Source organism: Chiloscyllium plagiosum, chromosome 6 (assembly GCF_004010195.1).
Source record: "Chiloscyllium plagiosum isolate BGI_BamShark_2017 chromosome 6, ASM401019v2, whole genome shotgun sequence".
Classification (NCBI taxonomy): Eukaryota; Metazoa; Chordata; class Chondrichthyes; order Orectolobiformes; family Hemiscylliidae; genus Chiloscyllium; species Chiloscyllium plagiosum.
Window position 1 is genome coordinate 118,393,789 of NC_057715.1, and position 19,201 is coordinate 118,412,989.

Consider the following 19,201-nt stretch of genomic DNA (forward strand, 5'->3'; position numbering starts at 1 on the left):
ACCTTGTCTCAGTCCCAACCTTCGAACTCAGCACCACCTTCCTAACCTGCAATCTTTTTCCTGACCTCTCCGCCCCCACCCCCACTCCAGCCTATCACCCTCACCTTAACCTCCTTCCACTTACCACATTTCCAATGCCCCTCCCCAGTCCCTTCCCCCTACCTTTTATCTTAGCCTGCTTGGCACACTTTCCTCATTCCTGAAGAAGGGCTCATGCCCGAAATGTCGATTCTCCTGCTCCTTGGATGCTGCCTGACCTGCTGCGCTTTTCCAGCAACACATTTTCAGCTTTCAACTAGAGTAGGCAGCACGCCTACCAGTGAATTAGCTATATCATTTACAAGGACAAATTATATTCCTGGAGCTGAGAGTTTGCCCAGTACTCCGACCACAAATTCTCCACTCTTCTCTGGACTCTGTAGCCTTGCTTTATATAATTGAGCACTTTTTGTCTCACCACGAGTTCCTGTTACCAGTACCTTTTCTGGCAATAGTCCCTCAGGAGTACATAACTCATCATCCTTCAGATTGAGAGGATCCTGTCTCCCTTAATATTGTAACCTCTTTACCTGCTACTCCTGGCCTATGTGAATAAACTTTACCCTTGCATGTATATTTTTTAAGCAGATCTGGCACTTCCTCCTTAATCTCTCATCATTTTGTACACTCTGAGACAGTTGTCTAACTTCCCTTGTGCTTTTTGTTACTAGTCCAACAAAACTTCGAGGCTTGTCTGGTTTTCCTACATCTGGCTTTCTCCTCGCTCACCAACATTGTGATTTTGTGTGGCCCACTATCACAATGAAAACACTCTTTTGTCCCCCTCCAGGGTTTCTTTTTCACTTTGCGGTAAGTTCTCCTTATGATCTTCACTGAGACCTACCTTTCCATTTCCAAGTGAGGATTTCCCTTTGCTCCAATTTCTATCCCTCGTGGACTGAAATTGATTCTGGAAGCCAAACTTGAGTTTTATAGACCAGCTCATAATTGTCAGCCACTTCAGCTGGTAACCTTGCTGTTTTAACTCTCTGCTCTTCCACAGGATTGCGCACTACTTCAGGCAGTAGTCCAAAATAATAACCTCTCCAAAGGCAGAATAGGTTTGCTCAAATTTTAAAGTTTTTATCCATTTATCGAAATTACATTTTTATCCTTTCAAACTCAATATTGGTTTGACCAGGCTCCCTCTTTAGATTCCTGAAATGTGCCCTTGGCTTCTGGTACAAGCTCATGTCCATTTAAAATGGCTTTTTTTCACCTCCTCACCCTCCCCAGATCCCTTTTCTGACAGTGATGTGAATACCTCATTCACCCTACGTTTCGTTTGGATCAATAAAACCCACATTGCCACTGGCCACTGCATTTGTTTAGCCACCTCTTCAAATGAGATGAAGAAGTCTTCCACATCCTTCTCATCAAATTTAGGCAATTCTTGAACATACTTAAACAGTTTCTCACTAGGTTTCTGACTACCAGGGGCTTGCTCATCCTCACTCTCTTCCTCACTAACCCTACCCTCTGCCTTTATCTCCAGCCTTTTAAGCTGACTTTCCTTTTTTAAGTGTCAGTTTTTGAAGTTCAAAAGTTCTCTCTTTTTCTTTCTCTGCTTACTCTTTTTCCCTCTCTTCTGCTGCTCTCTTTTTCCCTCTCTTCTGCTGCTCTCTTTCTCTCTCTGTTCTGCTGTTTTTCCCTCTTTTCTGCTTCTAATCGTAACTCAAACTGTTTCATTTCTGTTGCCCTTTCCTTATCTCTCACCTCAAACTCAAGCTGTTCATTTGCAATTGAATTCTTGCCATCTCTATAGATTCTGATAGTTTCTCCAGCAAGTTTAAATGCTGGGCTACTGCTGTAATTATCTGTCCTTTCCTCACAGAAGCAGGCAGCTCCAATTCCAGCTGGTCAGCTAATTCCTGCAGCTTGGTCTTATTCACTTTTTGCAAAACTTCCAAAGTCACCACATCCACTTCCAGAAAACTTCTGGCAGCTAAAAGAGCCGCTACTATCCCAAGCTTTGTCTACCCAATCAAACCAACAGCTGAAATAAAGATGCTAGCACTTATCACTCGCTGGTTAAGATCCTGCAAAAAGCCTCCAATCTGTTATGGACTAGGCCACATCACTCAAAACATTCTTAAGCAGGCAGCCCAGATCATAACTTTGCAATTTGTTTCGGTAAGTGTACAGTGAAAATTACCCGGATTATGTTAGTGAGGTTGACTACCAGGTTTAAAACCGACAAAAAATGTATTCACAAAATTACACAATCAAACATGAAGAACAGAATAAAGAACCCCTACAGAATTCAGTCTACCCAAACTAGACTTAACTATGCTGTTCCGAATATACACAACCGTCCCAATAAGCACACCCCTTTTTGAAACACAGTACATAAAAGGGTCAGATGCTTTCAGGTTGAAGTTAGAAGGGCAGAAGAGAGAGTTTCCTCACAGTTCACTGTTGAACTCCCAACCAGTTCTGGACTGAATAGAACAACTCAGCTAGAAAGCTGACCACTCCTTTTTCATTATACAGGTCCCTTCGAAAATATGACCACTTTCTCCTTCGAAAATATGACCACTTTAGCCTGAAGTGTCATCTGTTTACATATAAACAAAAAGGCTTCTCAATACCCTTTAATCTCTGTACCAAACCAGACTAGTCGGAGCTGAGAGCGGTTTTTTACCCCTCTGACAAAAACCAAGGACATAGTAACCTTGAGAAAAGAAACAGCTTTTAAAAAAAGGAAACCAGCTTTGTGACAGGAGGATGATGTGAAGTTTCCACAGTCCCAGAGAATGATAGGGCTGTCTCTCTCATTTGGGAGCGATGAGTGATGGTGTTTTAACCAAAGAGTTACCATACATCCGGCAAGGGGAGAGGTTAAGTAGGCAAAACCTTCATGATAACCTCAACCCGCATGAGAATTGAACCCTCGCTATTGCAATCATTCTGCATTGTGATCCAGCCATCCAGCTAACTGACGCCTGACCATTATGTACAGTTCGAACTGCCATGCTTACAGCATCCACTTACAGCATGGCTATCTAATTACTCCAATTCCTCCTACTCCCTCTTTTACCCCTTTGCTTATCAAGTACCTTTGTTTTATATTGCGTCTAAATATTTTTCCCACCAAAATGTGTTACCTTACACTTCTCTGCATTAAACCGCATCAGCCACTTGCTGACCATTCCAACAAATTTTCAATGTTCTTTTGAACTCCTGCCCTGTATTTTCACAAGTTACAATGCTTTGAAATATCAAAATCGATGCTCGTTTATCATCTGACAATAGCAATGTAACTCAGATGAACACAGTAAAAATCTCACACCACCAGGCTAAAGTCCAACAGGTTTGATTGGAAGCACTATCTTTTGGAGCGCCGCTCCTACATCAGGTGGTTGTCACCTGATGGACACAAACATCAATGAAACAAAAAGCTGGTAACTGGTAAAAAGGTAAGCAAAGGGTTGCAATGCAGCTTTCCACCAACAGAAGCTCAATATGATTCATGTTTTGAAATCCCTGCAATAAATTGCATTGGCCACAAGATGGAGAAGGAGCCTTCCCCTCAGTCACTCTCTCAGGGAGTAATGATTTGGAGGAGCCGGTGTTAGAGTAGATTCCCTACAGTGTGGAAACAGGCACTTCAGCCCAACCAGTCCACACCGACCCTCCGAAGAGTAACCCACCCAGACCCATTTCCCTCTGACTAATGCACCTAGCACTATGGGCAATTTAGCGTGGCCAATTCACCTGACCTGCACATTTTTGGATTGTGGGAGGAAACTGGAGCACCCGGAGGAAACCCAGGCAGACACGGGGAGAATGTGCAAACTCCACACAGACAGTCATCCAAGGCTGGAATCGAGCCAGGGACCCTGGTGCTGTGAGGCAGCAGTGCTAACCACTGAGCCACCGTGCCTCCCCAATCCATGTTGGATTACAGATTACATTACAGTGTGGAAACAGGCCCTTCGGCCCAACAAGTCCACACCGACCCGCCGAAGCGAACCCACCCATACCCCTACATTTACCCCTTACCTAACACTACAGGCAATTTAGTATGGCCAATTCACCTGACCCTGCACATCTTTGGACTGTGGGAGGAAACCGGAGCACCCGGAGGAAACCCACGCAGACACGGGGAGAACGTGCAAACTCCACACAGTCAGTCACCTGAGGCGGGAATTGAACCCAGGTCTCTGGCGCTGTGAGGCAACAGTGCTAACCACTGTGCCACCGTGCCACCCACTAAGATTGTGGTGTACAAAGTTAAAAATCACACAACACCAGGTTATAGCCCAACACCTGATGAAGGAGCAGTGCTCCAAAAGCTAGTGCTTCCAAATAAAACTGTTGGCCTATAACATGATTTGGAGATGCCGGTGTTGGACTGGGGTGTACAAGGTTAAAAATCACTCAACACCAGGTTATAGTCCAACAGGTTTATTTGGAAGCACTAGCTTTCGGAGTGCCGCTCCTTCATCAGGTGGTTGTGGAGGACACAATTGTAAGACACAGAATTTATAGCAAAAGATTACAGTGTGATGTAACTGAAACTATACATTGAAAAATACCTTGATTGCCTGTTGAGTTTTTCATCTGTTCGAATACCATGGTGTTGTGTGATTTTTAATCTCTGGGAGTAGGCACTCATCATTCCATAATTTTGACTTCGTTATCAAAGGGGACTCTGAGATCCATCAGGTATCGATCTCCAAACTTTAGAGCTTCTTCATCAACGCCCCATTCTCTATGCCTGGTTAGTAAAGTCTTTTTCATGTACGAAGTGGTTAGGTTTGGGAATGCTGCTTTTATAGTGTGGTGAAGGCTGATCCAGTCAAGACTTTCAAGTGGCAAGTTGATGGTTATTTGAAAAGAAAAATGTGCAACATTATAGAGAGAAGGTGAGATAATGACACTAGGTGAGATTCTCATTTGGAGATTTGATGCAGACCCAATAGGCCTCTATCTACACTGCATCGAATCACAGGATAAGGTGTATCATTAACAAGGCCAGCACTGATTGTACTTTCAAGGTGAATTGTCTTCTTGAACAATGTGCTGTAAGTAGGCGCACAATTCCCTTTGGGAGGCAATTCCAGGGTCTTGACCCACAGTGAAGGAATGGCGATATATTTGCAAGTCTGGCTGGTGAGTGGCTTGGAAAAGAATTTGTCGGGGGTGGTGTTCCTATGTATCTGCTTCCCTTGCCCTGGATGGAAGTGGTCGTGATCTGGAAGGTATGGTGTGAGCAGCCTTGATGAATTCCTGCAGTGCATCTTGTAGATAGTACAAATTGCAGCTACTGAGTGTAGGTGGTGGAGGGAGTAGATGCTTGTGGATACAGTGCCAGTCAAGCAGCCTTCTTCATCCTGGGTGGTGTTAAGTTTAATGAGTGTTGTTGGAGAAATGTTAACTACATGCCATTGAGGGAGTGCAGCAGAGGTTCACTAGGCTGATAGCTGGGATAGCAGGAGGAGAGGTTGGTTTGACTGGGCTTGTTTTCACTAGAATTTAGAAGGATGGGTGGGGATCTAGATTCGTTTAGCGCAGAAAAGGCCCTTTGGCCCATTGAGTCTGCACCCACGTAACTACCACTAAAAGTGCGCTAATCCTAATTTCCTACACTTGTCTCATACCCATGAATGTTCTGATATTTGAAATGCTCATTTAAATACTTTTTAAAGGTTATAAGGTTTCCAGCCACCACTACCTTCCCAGTCAGTGCATTCCAGATTCCCACCACCCACTTAGTGCAATGGTTTTTCCCAAATCCCCTCGGAATCTCCTGATCCTTAACCTAAAACTGCACCATCTCATAATTGACCCCTCAACCACGGGGAACAGCTGCTCCCTACTCACCTATACCCTTCATTATCTAATACACCTTAATCATGTTCCCCCCTCAGTCTTTGCTCTAAAGAAAACAATCCAAGTCTATCTAATCTCTCCTTATAGCTCAATCTCTCCATCCCAGGCAACATCCGGGCAAACCTCCTCTGTACCCACCCCCACTGCTAACACATCCTTCCTGTAGTGAGGTGACCAGAACTTCACACAGTATTCCAGCTGTGGCCTGACCAATGCTCTGTACAATTCCAACATTACCTCTTTGTCTTAAACCCTGTGCCACAACTGATGAAAGCAAGCATCCCATATGCCTTGACTATCCTGTTCATGAGCTCTGCTGATTTCAGGGCTCTATGAGTAATTACCCCCAAGAATAATTCCTCTAAGTTACCCAGTGTCCTGCTATTGATGAAATACTCCCTCCTCTTTTGGGCTTTTCCAAAGTGCATCACCTCACCATCCGCCACTGGTCTGCCCTTTAGACCAACCATCAATATCTTCCTGTAACCTCCAACCATCTTCTTTGTTATTAACCACTCTACCATTCGTGGTGTTATCTGCAAATTTGCTTTACATTGCTCAATTTTCATAAATTTCATTATTTAGAACATAGAACATTATAGCGCAGTACAAGCCCTTCAGCCCTCAATGTTGCGCTGACCCGTGGAACCAATCTGAAGCCCATCTACCCTACAGTATTCCATTTTCATCCATTTATTTATCCAAAGACTATTTAAATGCCCTTAAAGTTGGTGTGTCTATTACTGTTACAGGCTGTGCGTTCCACGCCCCTACTACTCTCTGAGTAAAGAAACTACCTCTGACATCTGTCCGATATCTATCACCCCTTAATTTAAAGCTATGTCCCCTCGTGCTAGCCATCACCATTCAAGGAAAAAGGCTCTGTCAATCCTATCTAACCTTCTGATTATCTTATATGTGTCAATTAAGTCACCTCTTAACCTTCTTCTCTCTAACGAAAACAGCCTCAAGTCCCTCAGCCTTTTCTCATAATACCTTCCCTCCATACCTGGCAACATCCTAGTAAATCTCCTCTGAACCCTTTCCAAAGCTTCCAAATCCTTCCTATAATGCGGTGACCAGAACTGTACTCAATACTTCAAGTGTGGCCACACCAGAGTTTTATACAGCTGCAGTATGACATCATGGTTCCGAAACTCAATCCCTCTACCAATAAAAGCTAACACAACGTATGCCTTCTTAACAACCCTATTAACCTGGGTGGCAACTTTCAGGGATCTATGTACATGGACACCGAGATTCATCTACACTATCAAGAATCTCACCATTAGCCCAGTACTCTGCATTCCTGTTACTCCTTCCAAACTGAATTGCTTTACACTTTTCCACATTAAACTCCATTTGCCACATCTCAACCCAGCTCTGCAGCTTATCAATGTCCCTCTGTAACCTGTAACATCCTTCAGCACTGTCCACAACTCCACCGACCTTAGTGTCATCCGCAAATTTACCAACCCAACCTTTAAATAATAATGGTCCCAGCACTGATCCTTGTGGTACACCACTGGACACCAGCCTCCAGTCGTTCAAACAGCTTTCTACCACTACCCTTTGTGTCCTATTACTAAGACAGTTGCTTATCCATCTTGCCAAGTTTCCCACAATTCCATGTGCTTTAACTTTCTCAATCAATCTCCCATGTGAGACCTTGTCAAAAATATTTGCTAAAATCCATTTATATCAACACAGCTTCCCTTATCCACACACTTGATCACATTTTCAAAAAAAACTAATAAATTTATTAGGCATGATCTCCCTCTGACAAAGCTATGCTGACTATCCCTAGTTCAGCCGAGCCTTTCCAAGTTGGTATAAATTCGCTCCTGCAGAATTTTTTCTAGTAGTTTACCTACAATGTCCTGAGACCCATCTATCTGTAATTTCCTGGTTCATTTCTAACACCCTTCTTGAAAAATCTTTTAGATTTGAAAGGCTTCAATGAGTATGGGGAGAAAATGGGAATATAACATTGAGATAGAAGATCAGCCTTGAGCATTTTTAATGGCAGAGCAGGCTTGAAGGGTTGAGTGCCTCATTCCTGATTAAGGGCTTTTGCCCAATACATTGATTCTCCTGCTCTTCAGATGCTGCCTGATCTGCTGTGCTTTCCAGCACCACACTATCGACTCTAATCTCCAGCATCTGCAGTCCTTTCTCCTTGAAGGGTTGAGTAGCCTACTCCTGTCAGTTTCTCTGGAGCTGCACCCATCCTGGCAAGTGAAGATTATTCCACCATACTCCTGACTTGCGCCTTGTAAATGGTGGACAGGCTTTGGGTAGTCAAGAGGTGAGTTACTTGCTGCAGTATTCCTAGCCTCTGACCTGCTCTTGTAGCGACTAGGTTTATTTAGCAAATCTATTTGAGTTTTTGGTCAATGGTAACCCCCCAGGATATTGATAATAAGGCACTCAGTCCATGTATCAGACCTGTGAAGTCCAGCAGCCAGAATTAATTAGTCTGAGGGCTGACACATTCCCAGTGACACCCACATCCCAAAAGAACACATTTTTAAAAACCACTGTCAGTTGAATGTTTATGGAAGTACTGAGGTTGTGAAAGGTGCTGTAGATGAATGAGTTTCCCTTTGCTTTCATTCCACTGATACTATATGTTCACTTAGACACGGGTGTTGTTGCTGGGTATAGGTGACACTAGAAAAGCTGTATATTGTGGCTTCCTTGGCCTTTCTGTGCTCACTGTCTTCCTGTTTGTCTGCAGCTCACGGGAGTCCGAGTGTCGACACCTCGACTGTGACTGCTGCAGTGCCCAAGCCCTCGACACCTGCTCGCATCGCGCTGTTCATGAGGCAGCAGAGCACAGGCTCTGATGCAATCAACCCACCTCGATCGCCAGGAGGAACTGAATCCCCTTGCTGCAGTCCTGCCCACAACAACTGGGAGGACGTGTCAGAATTGGACTCTAACTACTTGGAATACTTGCGAGATGCGCGCCGTCACATTGACCAATGCGTCAAGGCCTGTGGGAAGTGGTCAGCACCATATGATGGGCAGGAGCCAGATCCTCGTATGGTCCAGCCCATTCCGTTTGATGCCAATGCTATTAACCCACACATGGACCATTTTGGTCCAGAACAGCAGAGAGATAGTCTCCATCATCAAAATCAAACCCAACTCGGCCCAGACACTGCTGCCAAGAGTGATGGACTGGAAAATGGTGACTGGGATGTGAAGTACAACAAACAGAACATGACCATCACTCCTCAGAGTAAGAAACGCAGCCTGCAGAGGGAGGCTGGGCCAATGAGCCCCGAGCTCCAGCTTTCTACCTCCTCCTCCTCCTCCTCTGCCAAGCATGTTGAACGAGGCAGGAATGAGCTGTGGATAGCTGGAGACCAGACTGATAGTAAGTATGCCAGCTCCATGTTGAATGGGTCTCATGAGAAATACGTTGGCATGAAACTGCCCGGAACCTCAGAACGCAACGAAAGCTGCCTAGTGGTCAAGAAGGTTCGGAGAGACAAGCCTGAGGGAAACTATGGGGACTGGAAAGGAAAAGTGGCGCAAAAAACTCTAAGGAATGATGCTACCCGACTGCAGGGGTCAGGTGTTGTGGAAGGGTTACTGGAACACAGAGTGGTGCCTGAGAGTAAAGCTGAAGGCTCCTCCGTCAGTCAGCAGTCCCTCACAGACTCTGAATCCATCGACAGTCTGATAGATGTGCTACTTGACCAAGCACCAGCGGAGGCCAATGGCCAAGGGCTCAATGTGGAGAAGTTCACAGAGGAGCTGAGGGAGATGGAGGCTCGGATGGGAGACCGGTGTCACGCAGAGGAGAGGGCGAGAGGTGGAGGGGACCTGCAGTCTGAGGAAGAAGAGGAGGAGGGGGAGGCAGATGAAGACACTGAGAGACATTCCGTACATTATAACAACGACTGGCCAGGAGCCTCTGGGAAGCTGGCTTCAGTGAGACCTGAGCCCCAGATAATGGTCAACCTTGAGCGAGCTGGACAGCCACAGAGTCAGCCTTTCACAGGTAGGAGCACCCAAATCAGGCTGGTTCTGTCTGTCCATGGTAAATCCCTGGCTCAGGCCATTGAAGGATTGTGGCAACCCAGGCAGAGTGGCTGCAGGAAAAGAGGCTGCTGTTTCAGCCAAGCAGTGTGAGGAATTAAAAATAATGAGCAGATTGTCAGGGGAGAAAGATACATTTTCCAGAAAATTCTTTAGCCCATGGTAGGTCAGTGTGAAATCTGTTGATTTTTTTTTAATATCTTCATTCATGAGTTGTGGGTGTCGCTGGCTAGGCCCAGCATTTATTGCACGGTCCTGAGTTGCCCCTTGAGAAGGTGGTGGTGAACTGCTGTCTTGAACCACTGCAGTCCATGTGCTGTAGACAGAGCAACAATGCCCTTAGGGAGGGAATTCCAGGATTTTAACCAAGAGAAACTGAAGAAATGGCGATGTATTTCCAAGGAGAAAGTGAGGACTGCAGATGCTGGAGATCAGAGCTGAAAATGTGTTGCTGGAAAAGCGCAGCTGGTCAGGCAGCATCCAAGGAGCAGGAGAATCGACGTTTCGGGCATGAGCCCTTCTTCAGGAATGAGGAAAGTGTGTCAAGCAGGCTAAGATAAAAGGTAGGGAGGAGGGACTTGGGGGAGGGGCGTTGGAAATGTGATAGGTGGAAGGAGGTCAAGGTGAGGGTGATAGGCCGGAGTGGGGGTGGGGGCGGAGAAGTCAGGAAGAAGATTGCAGGTTAGGAAGGTGGTGCTGAGATCGATGGTTGGTACTGAGACAAGGTGGGGGGAGGGGAAATGGGGAAACTGGAGAAGTCTGAGTTCTGTATTTCCAAGTCAGGATAAGGAATAGCTTGGAGGGGAACTTGTAGGGCGTTGTGTTCCCATGTATCTGCTGCCCATGTCCTTCCAGATGGAAGTGGTTGTGGGTTTTGACCCATGCGCCCAGAACATTAACTGGGTTTCTAGATTGCCAATCTATTGATGTTACCACAATGCCACCACAGCTCCTCTGTTTATTCCCCAGGGCACCTAGTGAGTGCTGCATTGAAGATGCTTCCCCCTCACTTCTTCAGGTCCTGATGCAGGCCCCCTTTTCCCTGACACACGGCATCAAGATCTGGACAGTCATTGGGATCCTGCAGCACAGGAGGACACAATTCAGCCCAGCATGTGTTGCTTACATTGTAATGTACAAACAAGGAGCAGAAGTCAGCCATTCAGCTCCTCTGCATTCTATAAGATCATGGCTGATTTGATTGTAATCTCAAACCCACATTCCAAACTACCTCCTGACAACTTCTCACCTTCATGCTTAGCAAGAATCTGTCTGTCTCTGCCTTAAAAGTCAAATTCAGATTAAATTTTATTTGAATATGGTTTTGTTGTCATGTGTGTTCAGGAACAGGGATACAGGCATATAATGAGAAGTGTACAAAGTCATCATTCTCCATCGGGGAGAAAGTGAGGACTGCAGATGTTGGAGATCCGAGCTTAAAAATGTGTTGCTGGAAAAGCGCAGCAGGTCAGGCAGCATCCGGGGAACAGGAGAATCGACGTTTCGGGCATAAGCCCTTCTTCAGGAAGGGCTTATGCCCGAAACGTCGATTCTCCTGCACCATTCTCCATCACCATCTTAGGTATAGAGGTACCTAGGGGCAAAATGTTAGGTAGAAAGTATCTGTCATAATGTACTTTTGTACCAGTAGATTTGTGTTGGTTTAGGGTGTTGAGAGCTTTAGAGCTAAGATGGAGTTGAGATAGAACATGATTTAATTGGGTCGTACAGGTTCGAGGGGCCGAATGGCGGTGTCCTGACAGTTCTTAGGTTAAACTGCCCAGAGCGTAGGTTAGCACAGAAACCGTGCATCATGCTGGGTGAATTCTGGAACCTTCTGTTATATCTCATCCCAGAACTACACCAGCATGAAAGAATCTTCATTCACACCCTGATGACCTGGTTGATCCCTCCCCCCCCCCCCCCCAGGCCCCTGCGCAGGTCAGTACATACCAAATCAGTGTGTGTATCTTTTGATGTGAAAGACTATTGTGTGTGTGGCCCAAGCAAATACAAGCACAGGCTCCATCTCTCTGTCTACTACTCCCACTCTCACTTTCTTTCACTCCTCTTATCCTTTATCTTTCCCTGTTCTGACCCTGTGAGCATTGGTTAATTAAGAATGCCTCGCATATTCACTCACCTCACATTCTCTTCTCTCTCCCTGCATGTCTCCCTTTCAGTTTCTGCTGTTAGTTGTTCAGGTATTTCTGTCATTGAACTCCACTCCTCAAGAGTTTCATATTTCAGCTGGTGAATTCTGAGGAGTTAGGTCTTAAGTATTGATTGTGCTGTCTTCATCTATTTCTGTACTGTCTGTATCTATTATGCTCATCTCTCTTCCCTCTTATTCTCTTTTTTTATGCATATGTCCCTGATGAGTGAGGATGTGTTCTTAAGATGTTAATGATCCCGGTCTGCCACCACTCTCAATCTCTCTTTCTTTCTGTCTCTATCTGTCACATTTTCTTTTGCTACCTATTTCTTTGTTGTTAATCTGTGCTGTCTCTCAGGTATTAATGGTCTCTGTCTCTCAGGTATTAATGGTCTCTGTCTCTTCCCCTCTCTGCCTTTCTTTGTCTTTCTCTCTGTCATTTCCTTTCTGCCTGACTCTTTCTCTCTTACTCTCTTGGAGTTCTCTTGTGACTCTCTTGTCTCTCCCACCCTTCTCTCCTTGTCTCTGTGGTGAGTTAGTCTGTGCAGTCTCTGAAATGTTAAACCTTCCTTTGTGTCTGTTGCTGGTGAGTTAATCTGTGCTGTCTGAGATGTTGATGACCCTCTGTCTCTCCCCTCCAGGTTCGTTTATCGCTGTTCTGTTTGCCAAGCTGGAAAATATGTTACAGAACTCGCTCTACGTCAATTTCTTATTAACTGGAATTATTGCACAGCTAGCCTGTTACCCCCAACCCCTCCTCCGCTCCTTCCTGCTCAACACCAACATGGTATTTCAACCCAGTGTCAAGTCTCTAATCCAGGTATGATCCTATCACACTGATTTAACAAACCTAGCAATTAACACACCTGGAGGTTGAATGTATTGGATTGAGAGGGGAATATGGTTGTTTTGAATTAGTTTGTGTGTGGCAGCGTTTGATTGAGTAGATGCAAGGAATATTTGTTTGTTCGTGAAGGAGAGCAAAAAATACAACCAGAAACACAAGACTGTCTCTAATAAAGCCAATTGGAAATTCAGGAGAACTGTCTTTATCCCGGGAGTGGTAAGAATGTGGAACTTACTTCCACAATGGAGGTGAACATTACAGATACCTTTCAGGGGATAAATATATGACAGAGAAAAGAATTTAAGGTGCTGAAAATGTGTTGCTGGAAAAGCGCAGCAGGTCAGGCAGCATCCAAGGAGCAGGAGAATCGATGTTTCGGACATGAGCCCTTCTTCAGGAAAAAGAAGGGCTTCCTGAAGAAGGGCTCATGCCTGAAATGTTGATTCTCCTGCTCCTTGGATGCTGCCTGACCTGCTGCGTTTTTCCAGCAACACATTTTCAGCTCTGATCTCCAGCATCTGCAGTCCTCACTTTCTCCTAAAAGAATTGAAGGATATGGTGATGGAGTGGGAGGAAGGTCATGTCATTGAAGCCGCAAGGACTAGTTGGGCAAAATGGTCTGAATCTGTTGCTACATGAGCATGATCACTTCAGAAATTGAAAGTGATGCTTGAAGACTCCCTCTGCCAGTTGGGTCCCTGCTGGTATGATTGAGTTCATAAGTGGCACAGGTCACTGTTTGGGGATTCAGGATGATGCAGAGTGCCATTATTCAGACACCTCCATGTTTGGCTTAACCAAGAGTACGATCAAATGTCATCATCATCAACCCCAACCAATACTGCCATTGGGACTACACCAGAGGTCTGCTTTTTCACCCCATATTACTGAGCATCGTTGATTAAATGTAACAACATGTAAAGAGAAATATCTGGAGACCCATCCCATTGTTCAGTCACTTCCTGAAACTTGGCACAGTCGTAGCTCTGAAAGCAGATGACATCAGTAAGAGACCAGCATGGGCAGCGTGATGCTCTGAGTTGCTATCCGCCTCCTCAATCTGAAGTTTTCTGTGAAGTGGATGGAATTGGAGTTGTCCAGATTCAGTTGAATGTGGAGTTCAGAGACTTGTATAGTGTCCAAAGATACAATACCAAAATATAATGAGTATCCCAGAACAACTTTCTTCTCCTTGTTGGATAATGAATAGTTTCCTTCAACGGTCTCAGTTCAGTTTAACATCTCTTCCAAAAGACAATACATAATGTGCAGCACCTGCCAAATATAGTTCTCAGAAAAGTCTGTTTTCCCTTCTACTGACCCTCCAACAGTACTGATCATCCGACAATGCAGCACTCCCTCAGCACTGACCCTCCAACAGTGCGGCGCTCATTCAGCACTGAAATCCAACAATGCTGCACTCCCTCCGTACTGACCCTCCAACAGTGCGGCACCCCCTCAGTACTGACTCTTTGACAGTGCGGCACTCCCTCAGTACTGTCTCTCCGACAGTGCGGCACTCCCTCTGCATTGACCCTGTACAGTGCAGTACTCCCTCAATACTGACCCTTCAACAGTGCAGCCCTCCCTCAGTACTGACCCTCCAACAGTGCGGCACTCCTTCAGCACTGATCCTCTGACAGTGCAGCACTCCCCCAGTCCTGACCCTCCAACAGTGCAGCACTCCCCCAGCATTGACCCACCGACAGTTTGGCCCTCCCTCAGTACTGACTCTCTGACCGTACAGCACTCCCTCAGCACTGACCCTCCGACAGTGTGGCACTCCCTCAGCACTGACCCTCCGACAGTGCAGCACTTCCTCAGCACTGACCCTCCAACAGTGCGGCACTCCCTCAGTACTGACCCTCTGACAGTGCAGCACTCCCTCTATACTGACCCTCCGACAGTGCGGCACTCCCTCAGTACTGAATCTCTGACAGTGTGGCATTCCCTCAGTACTGAATCTCTGACAGTGCGGTGCTCCCTCAGTACTGCCTCTCCGACAATGTGGCACTCCCTCAGCACTGACCTTCTGATAATGCAGTGCTTCCTCCGTACTGACCCTCTGACACTGTGGCAGTCCCTCAGTACTAACCTTCTGACAGTGCGGCACTCCCTCAGTACTGACCTTCCGACAGTGCAGCACTCCTTCAGTACTGACCCTCCAACAGTGTAGCACTCCTTCAGTACTTACCCTCCAACAGTGCGACACTCCCTCAGTACTGAAGTATCTGGAGTTGGTCATTGAACCCACCCCATGGGTGAGCTTGCTGCTGTCTTGTCATGACTGACAGACTTTTATTAGGGGTGCTATATCCTGGCTGAGAAAATAGTGCCTTTTATCCCCTGAAAGTATTGAGCCTAAGTCACCCTGTTGCTGACCACCCACAGACCGGATATCAGTGCAGAGTTTGCCAGTTTTCCTGTGCTGGGCATGTCTTTGCAAATCCAGTCTTATTTTTCGAGCCTTTTCCATGTCACATTTGAACCATTCCCCACTCAGGTTCTTGGGTCTGTGAAGAGCAAGATTGAGATGTTTGCAGCCACTCAGGAAGATTTTCCCATGATGCTGTACAAGGCAAGGAAATATTTAATCGCCAGAGGGAAACTCGACTGGTCAGAATCTCCCAACTCTGTTCCTCCACTGCGACGCTCTGAGAATCTAGGTAAACCTCACTCTTTATTCTTCAGTCTGCTTCCTTTACAGTACCTTTTTGGGGTTAAGTTACTAACTATCATTTCACATTCTTCAAAGCGATTGGGTAGATATCTGGTTGGTTCATATTCAGAGTATTTTTCTACAATGGTCACCTTTCCCAATCTTCTTGTTGTGCAATCCTTATATACCGATTCATCCCACCCCTGGTTCTCCTATTCCATATATGACTGTCCACTGAAATTGAAACTCATTCATTGCATTGCTCTACTGGACAGTCCTGTTACTTTTTTCCTTGTTTTACAGAATGTTGGCTTTGGAGGTAAGGTCTATGCCCGCCAGCTAAAATTGCTCTTGAACTGAAGGAGTTGCTCAGCCAATTCAGGATCGGCCTTGAGTCATTCCCAATGCTGTGGGTCAGGAGCCTGGATAGATTTGCTATCTCAGTTTACGTGTCTGCTTGATTGGCACCTCATTCAGCACTTCTATTATTGTCTCCCTCAACCACCTTCAATATTCACTCCCTTCAATACCAATGTTCATTAGCAGCATTGTGTCCCATCTACAATTTACCAAAGCTCATTAGCACTTTTCAAACTCACAACCACTTCTATCTAGAAGGACAAAGGCAGCATATACATGGGAACATCATCTCCTGCAAGTTCCCCTCCAAGCCACTCATGGTCCTGACTTGGAAATATATCACTGTTCCTTGTTAAGTCCTTCAGTGACCCTCGACATTGTGGGTCTACCAGCAGCACATGGACTGCAGCAGTTCACCACCTTTTTTAACATTCAATGTGAGATGTGAGCAACCCTGCCCAAGGCCAGCATATATTGGCCAACCCTAGTTGGCCTTCAACTGAGTGGCTTTGCTTGTCCATTTCAGAGGGCAGTAATGAATCTACCACATTGCTGTGGGTCTGGAGTCATGTACGCCAGACCAGGTAAGGACAGCTGATTTCTCTCCCTGAAGGACATTAGTTACCCAGATGGGTTTTTACAACAGTGGTTACATGGTTGCCACTTGGGTAGTTTTTAATTCAAGAACTTTCTGAATTCAAGTTTCACCATCTCATCTGGGGTGCAGAGGAACTTGGAATGGGATGGGAAAGATCCAGTTGCTGTGGTCCGTGTAGATATCAATGATATCAATAGAAAGAGGTTCTGCTGAAGGAGTATGAGCAGTTAGGGGCTAAATTTAAAAAGCAGAACCAAAAATGTAATAACCTTTGGATTACTGTCTGAGCCATGAGCAAATTGGCACAGGGTCAACAAGATTAAAGAGCTAAATGCACGGCTGGAGATTGATGTGGGATAAACAGGTTTGAATTCATAGGGCATTGGCACCATTAATGGGGAAGCAGGGAGCTGTTTCAATGGGACCAGAATCCTGGCTAATCAAAAACCTAGGAAATGGATAAAGGTGGAGAGGGCTCAGCAGAGGTTATTACAGTTTTCAGAACAACTAGTAGGACAGAGTATGGAAGGGCACAGCAGATAAGGAGACAACTATGAGAAGGGGAGCAGTCAACACAGGATTGAGGTTGTTGTAGTTAAATGCACACAGTATACATAATAGGGTAAATGAGCTTGTAGCGCAGATTGAAACTGGCAGGTGTGACGTTGTGGGTATCACAGACACATGGCTGCAAGAATATACATCCTACTGAAAGGACAGGCAGATGGGCAAAGGGAGGAGGGTTGCCTTATTAGTAAGAAGTTAAATCAAAAGAAAATTAAAAGGAATTAAATTGATAGCCAGAAGTGATATAGATGGAAGGTCTAGAATCTGTGTGTGTAGAGTTAAGGAACTGCAAAGGAGAAAAAGACCTTGATGAGAATTACGTAGATGCCTCCTAACTGATAGTCAGAATGTGAGGCACAAAATAAATCAGGAGATGGAAAAGACATAGAGGAAAGGCGCATTACAATAAACATAGGAGACTTCAGTATGCAGGTAGATTGGGAAAATCAGATTGGTAGTGGACCTTGAGATAAGGAATTTATGAAATGTCGACATGATGGCTTTTTTTGGAGCAGTTTGTGGTAGAGCCCACTAGTGAACAGGTAAATGTGGATTTAGTGGCATATAATGATTAGGGAGCTGAAGGTAAAGGAACCACTGGAAAATGAGTCTGGAGAAGTAGTAATAGCGAACAAAGAAATGGCAGAGGAACTGAATAGGTACTTTGCTTCAGTTTTCACCAGCAGCATACCAGAACTTCAAGAGAGTCAGGGGGCCATCACTAAGGAGAAGGTGCTGGAGAAGCTGAAAGGGCAGAAGTTGGATAAATCACCTGGACCAGATGGACTACACCCCAGAGTTCTGAAGGAGATTGCTGAGGGGATTGTAGAGGCATTGGTATGATCTTTCAGGAGTTAAGGAGGGTCCCAGAAGACTGGAAATGGCTAATGTAACATCTTGGTTTAAAAAGGGAGGGAGGCAAAAGACTGTAAACTACAGGCTGGTTAGCCTGATCTCAGTTATTGGTATGATTTTAGAGTTCCTTATTAAGGATGAGATTTGCAGAGTACTTAGAAGTGCATGATAAAATAAGACTGAGTCAGTACGGCTTCATCAAGGGGAGGCCAAGCCTGACAAATCTGTTAGAATTCTTTGACAAGGTAATAGTCAAGTTAGACAAAGGAGAACCAGTAGACATGATCTATTTGGATCTCCAGAAGGCTTTTGTCAAGGTATCACATAGGAGACCGCTAAACAAGGTAGGATTGGCTGTTGCAGGTTCCAGGATTTAAATGTTTTAGTAGGGTCAGAGGTGGGGGTAAAAGAGGGGGAGGTGCTTGTCAAAGATAGTATTACAGTGGTGGAAAGGACGATGGATGAGGACTTGCCATCTGAGGTAGTTTGGGCTGAGGTTAGGAATAGGAAAGGTGAGGTCACCCTGTTAGGAGTCTTTTACAGGCCTCCTAATAGTCCTAGAATCATTGAAGAAAGGATAGGGAAGGTGATTCAGGAGATGAGTGACAGAAATAGGCTGGTTGTTATGGGGGACTTTAACTTTCCTGATATTGATTGGGAAAGCTATAGCCCAAGTTCGTTAGATGGGTCAGTGTTTGTTCAATGTGTACAGGAGAGTTTCCTGACACAATATGTAGACAGGCCAACAAGAGGTGAGGCCATACTGGATTTGGTTCTGGGTAACGAACCAGGCCAGGTGTTAGAATTAGAGGTAGGTGAGCACTTTGGGGATAGTGACCATAATTCGGTGATTTTTACACTCGTGATGGAGAGGGATAAGTGAGGACGACAGGGCAAGAGTTATAGCTGGGGTCAGGGAAAGTATGATGCGGTGAGGCATGACTTAGGATGTGTGGCTTGGAAAAGTAGACTCCAAGGCAAGAGTGTAAAAGATATGTGGAGCTTGTTCAAGGAGCAACTAGTGAGTGACCTTGATAATTATGTACCTGTCAGGCAGGGAGGAAAGGGTCGTGCGAAGGACCCGTGGTTTAATAAGGAATTGGAATCCCTTATTAAATGGAAGAGGGCGGCCTATCTCAAGATGAGACGTGAAGGTTCAATTGGGGCGATTGAGAGTTATAGGGTAGCCAGGAAGGACCTGAAGAGAGAGCTAAAAGCAGAAAGGAGGGG

General features: G+C 45.4%; 1 protein-coding gene across 1 annotated transcript in view; it reads left to right on the forward strand.

The window, feature by feature from the left end:
• Positions 1-19,201, forward strand: part of fhip1b (FHF complex subunit HOOK interacting protein 1B) — a 69,232-nt gene that overhangs the window by 45,348 nt on the left and 4,683 nt on the right. Inside the window, exons 8-10 of the mRNA XM_043692571.1 lie at positions 8,618-9,892; positions 12,727-12,905; positions 15,436-15,598. Of these exons, the coding sequence (XP_043548506.1) occupies positions 8,618-9,892; positions 12,727-12,905; positions 15,436-15,598 (1,617 nt within the window). The remainder of the gene's footprint in view (positions 1-8,617; positions 9,893-12,726; positions 12,906-15,435; positions 15,599-19,201) is intronic.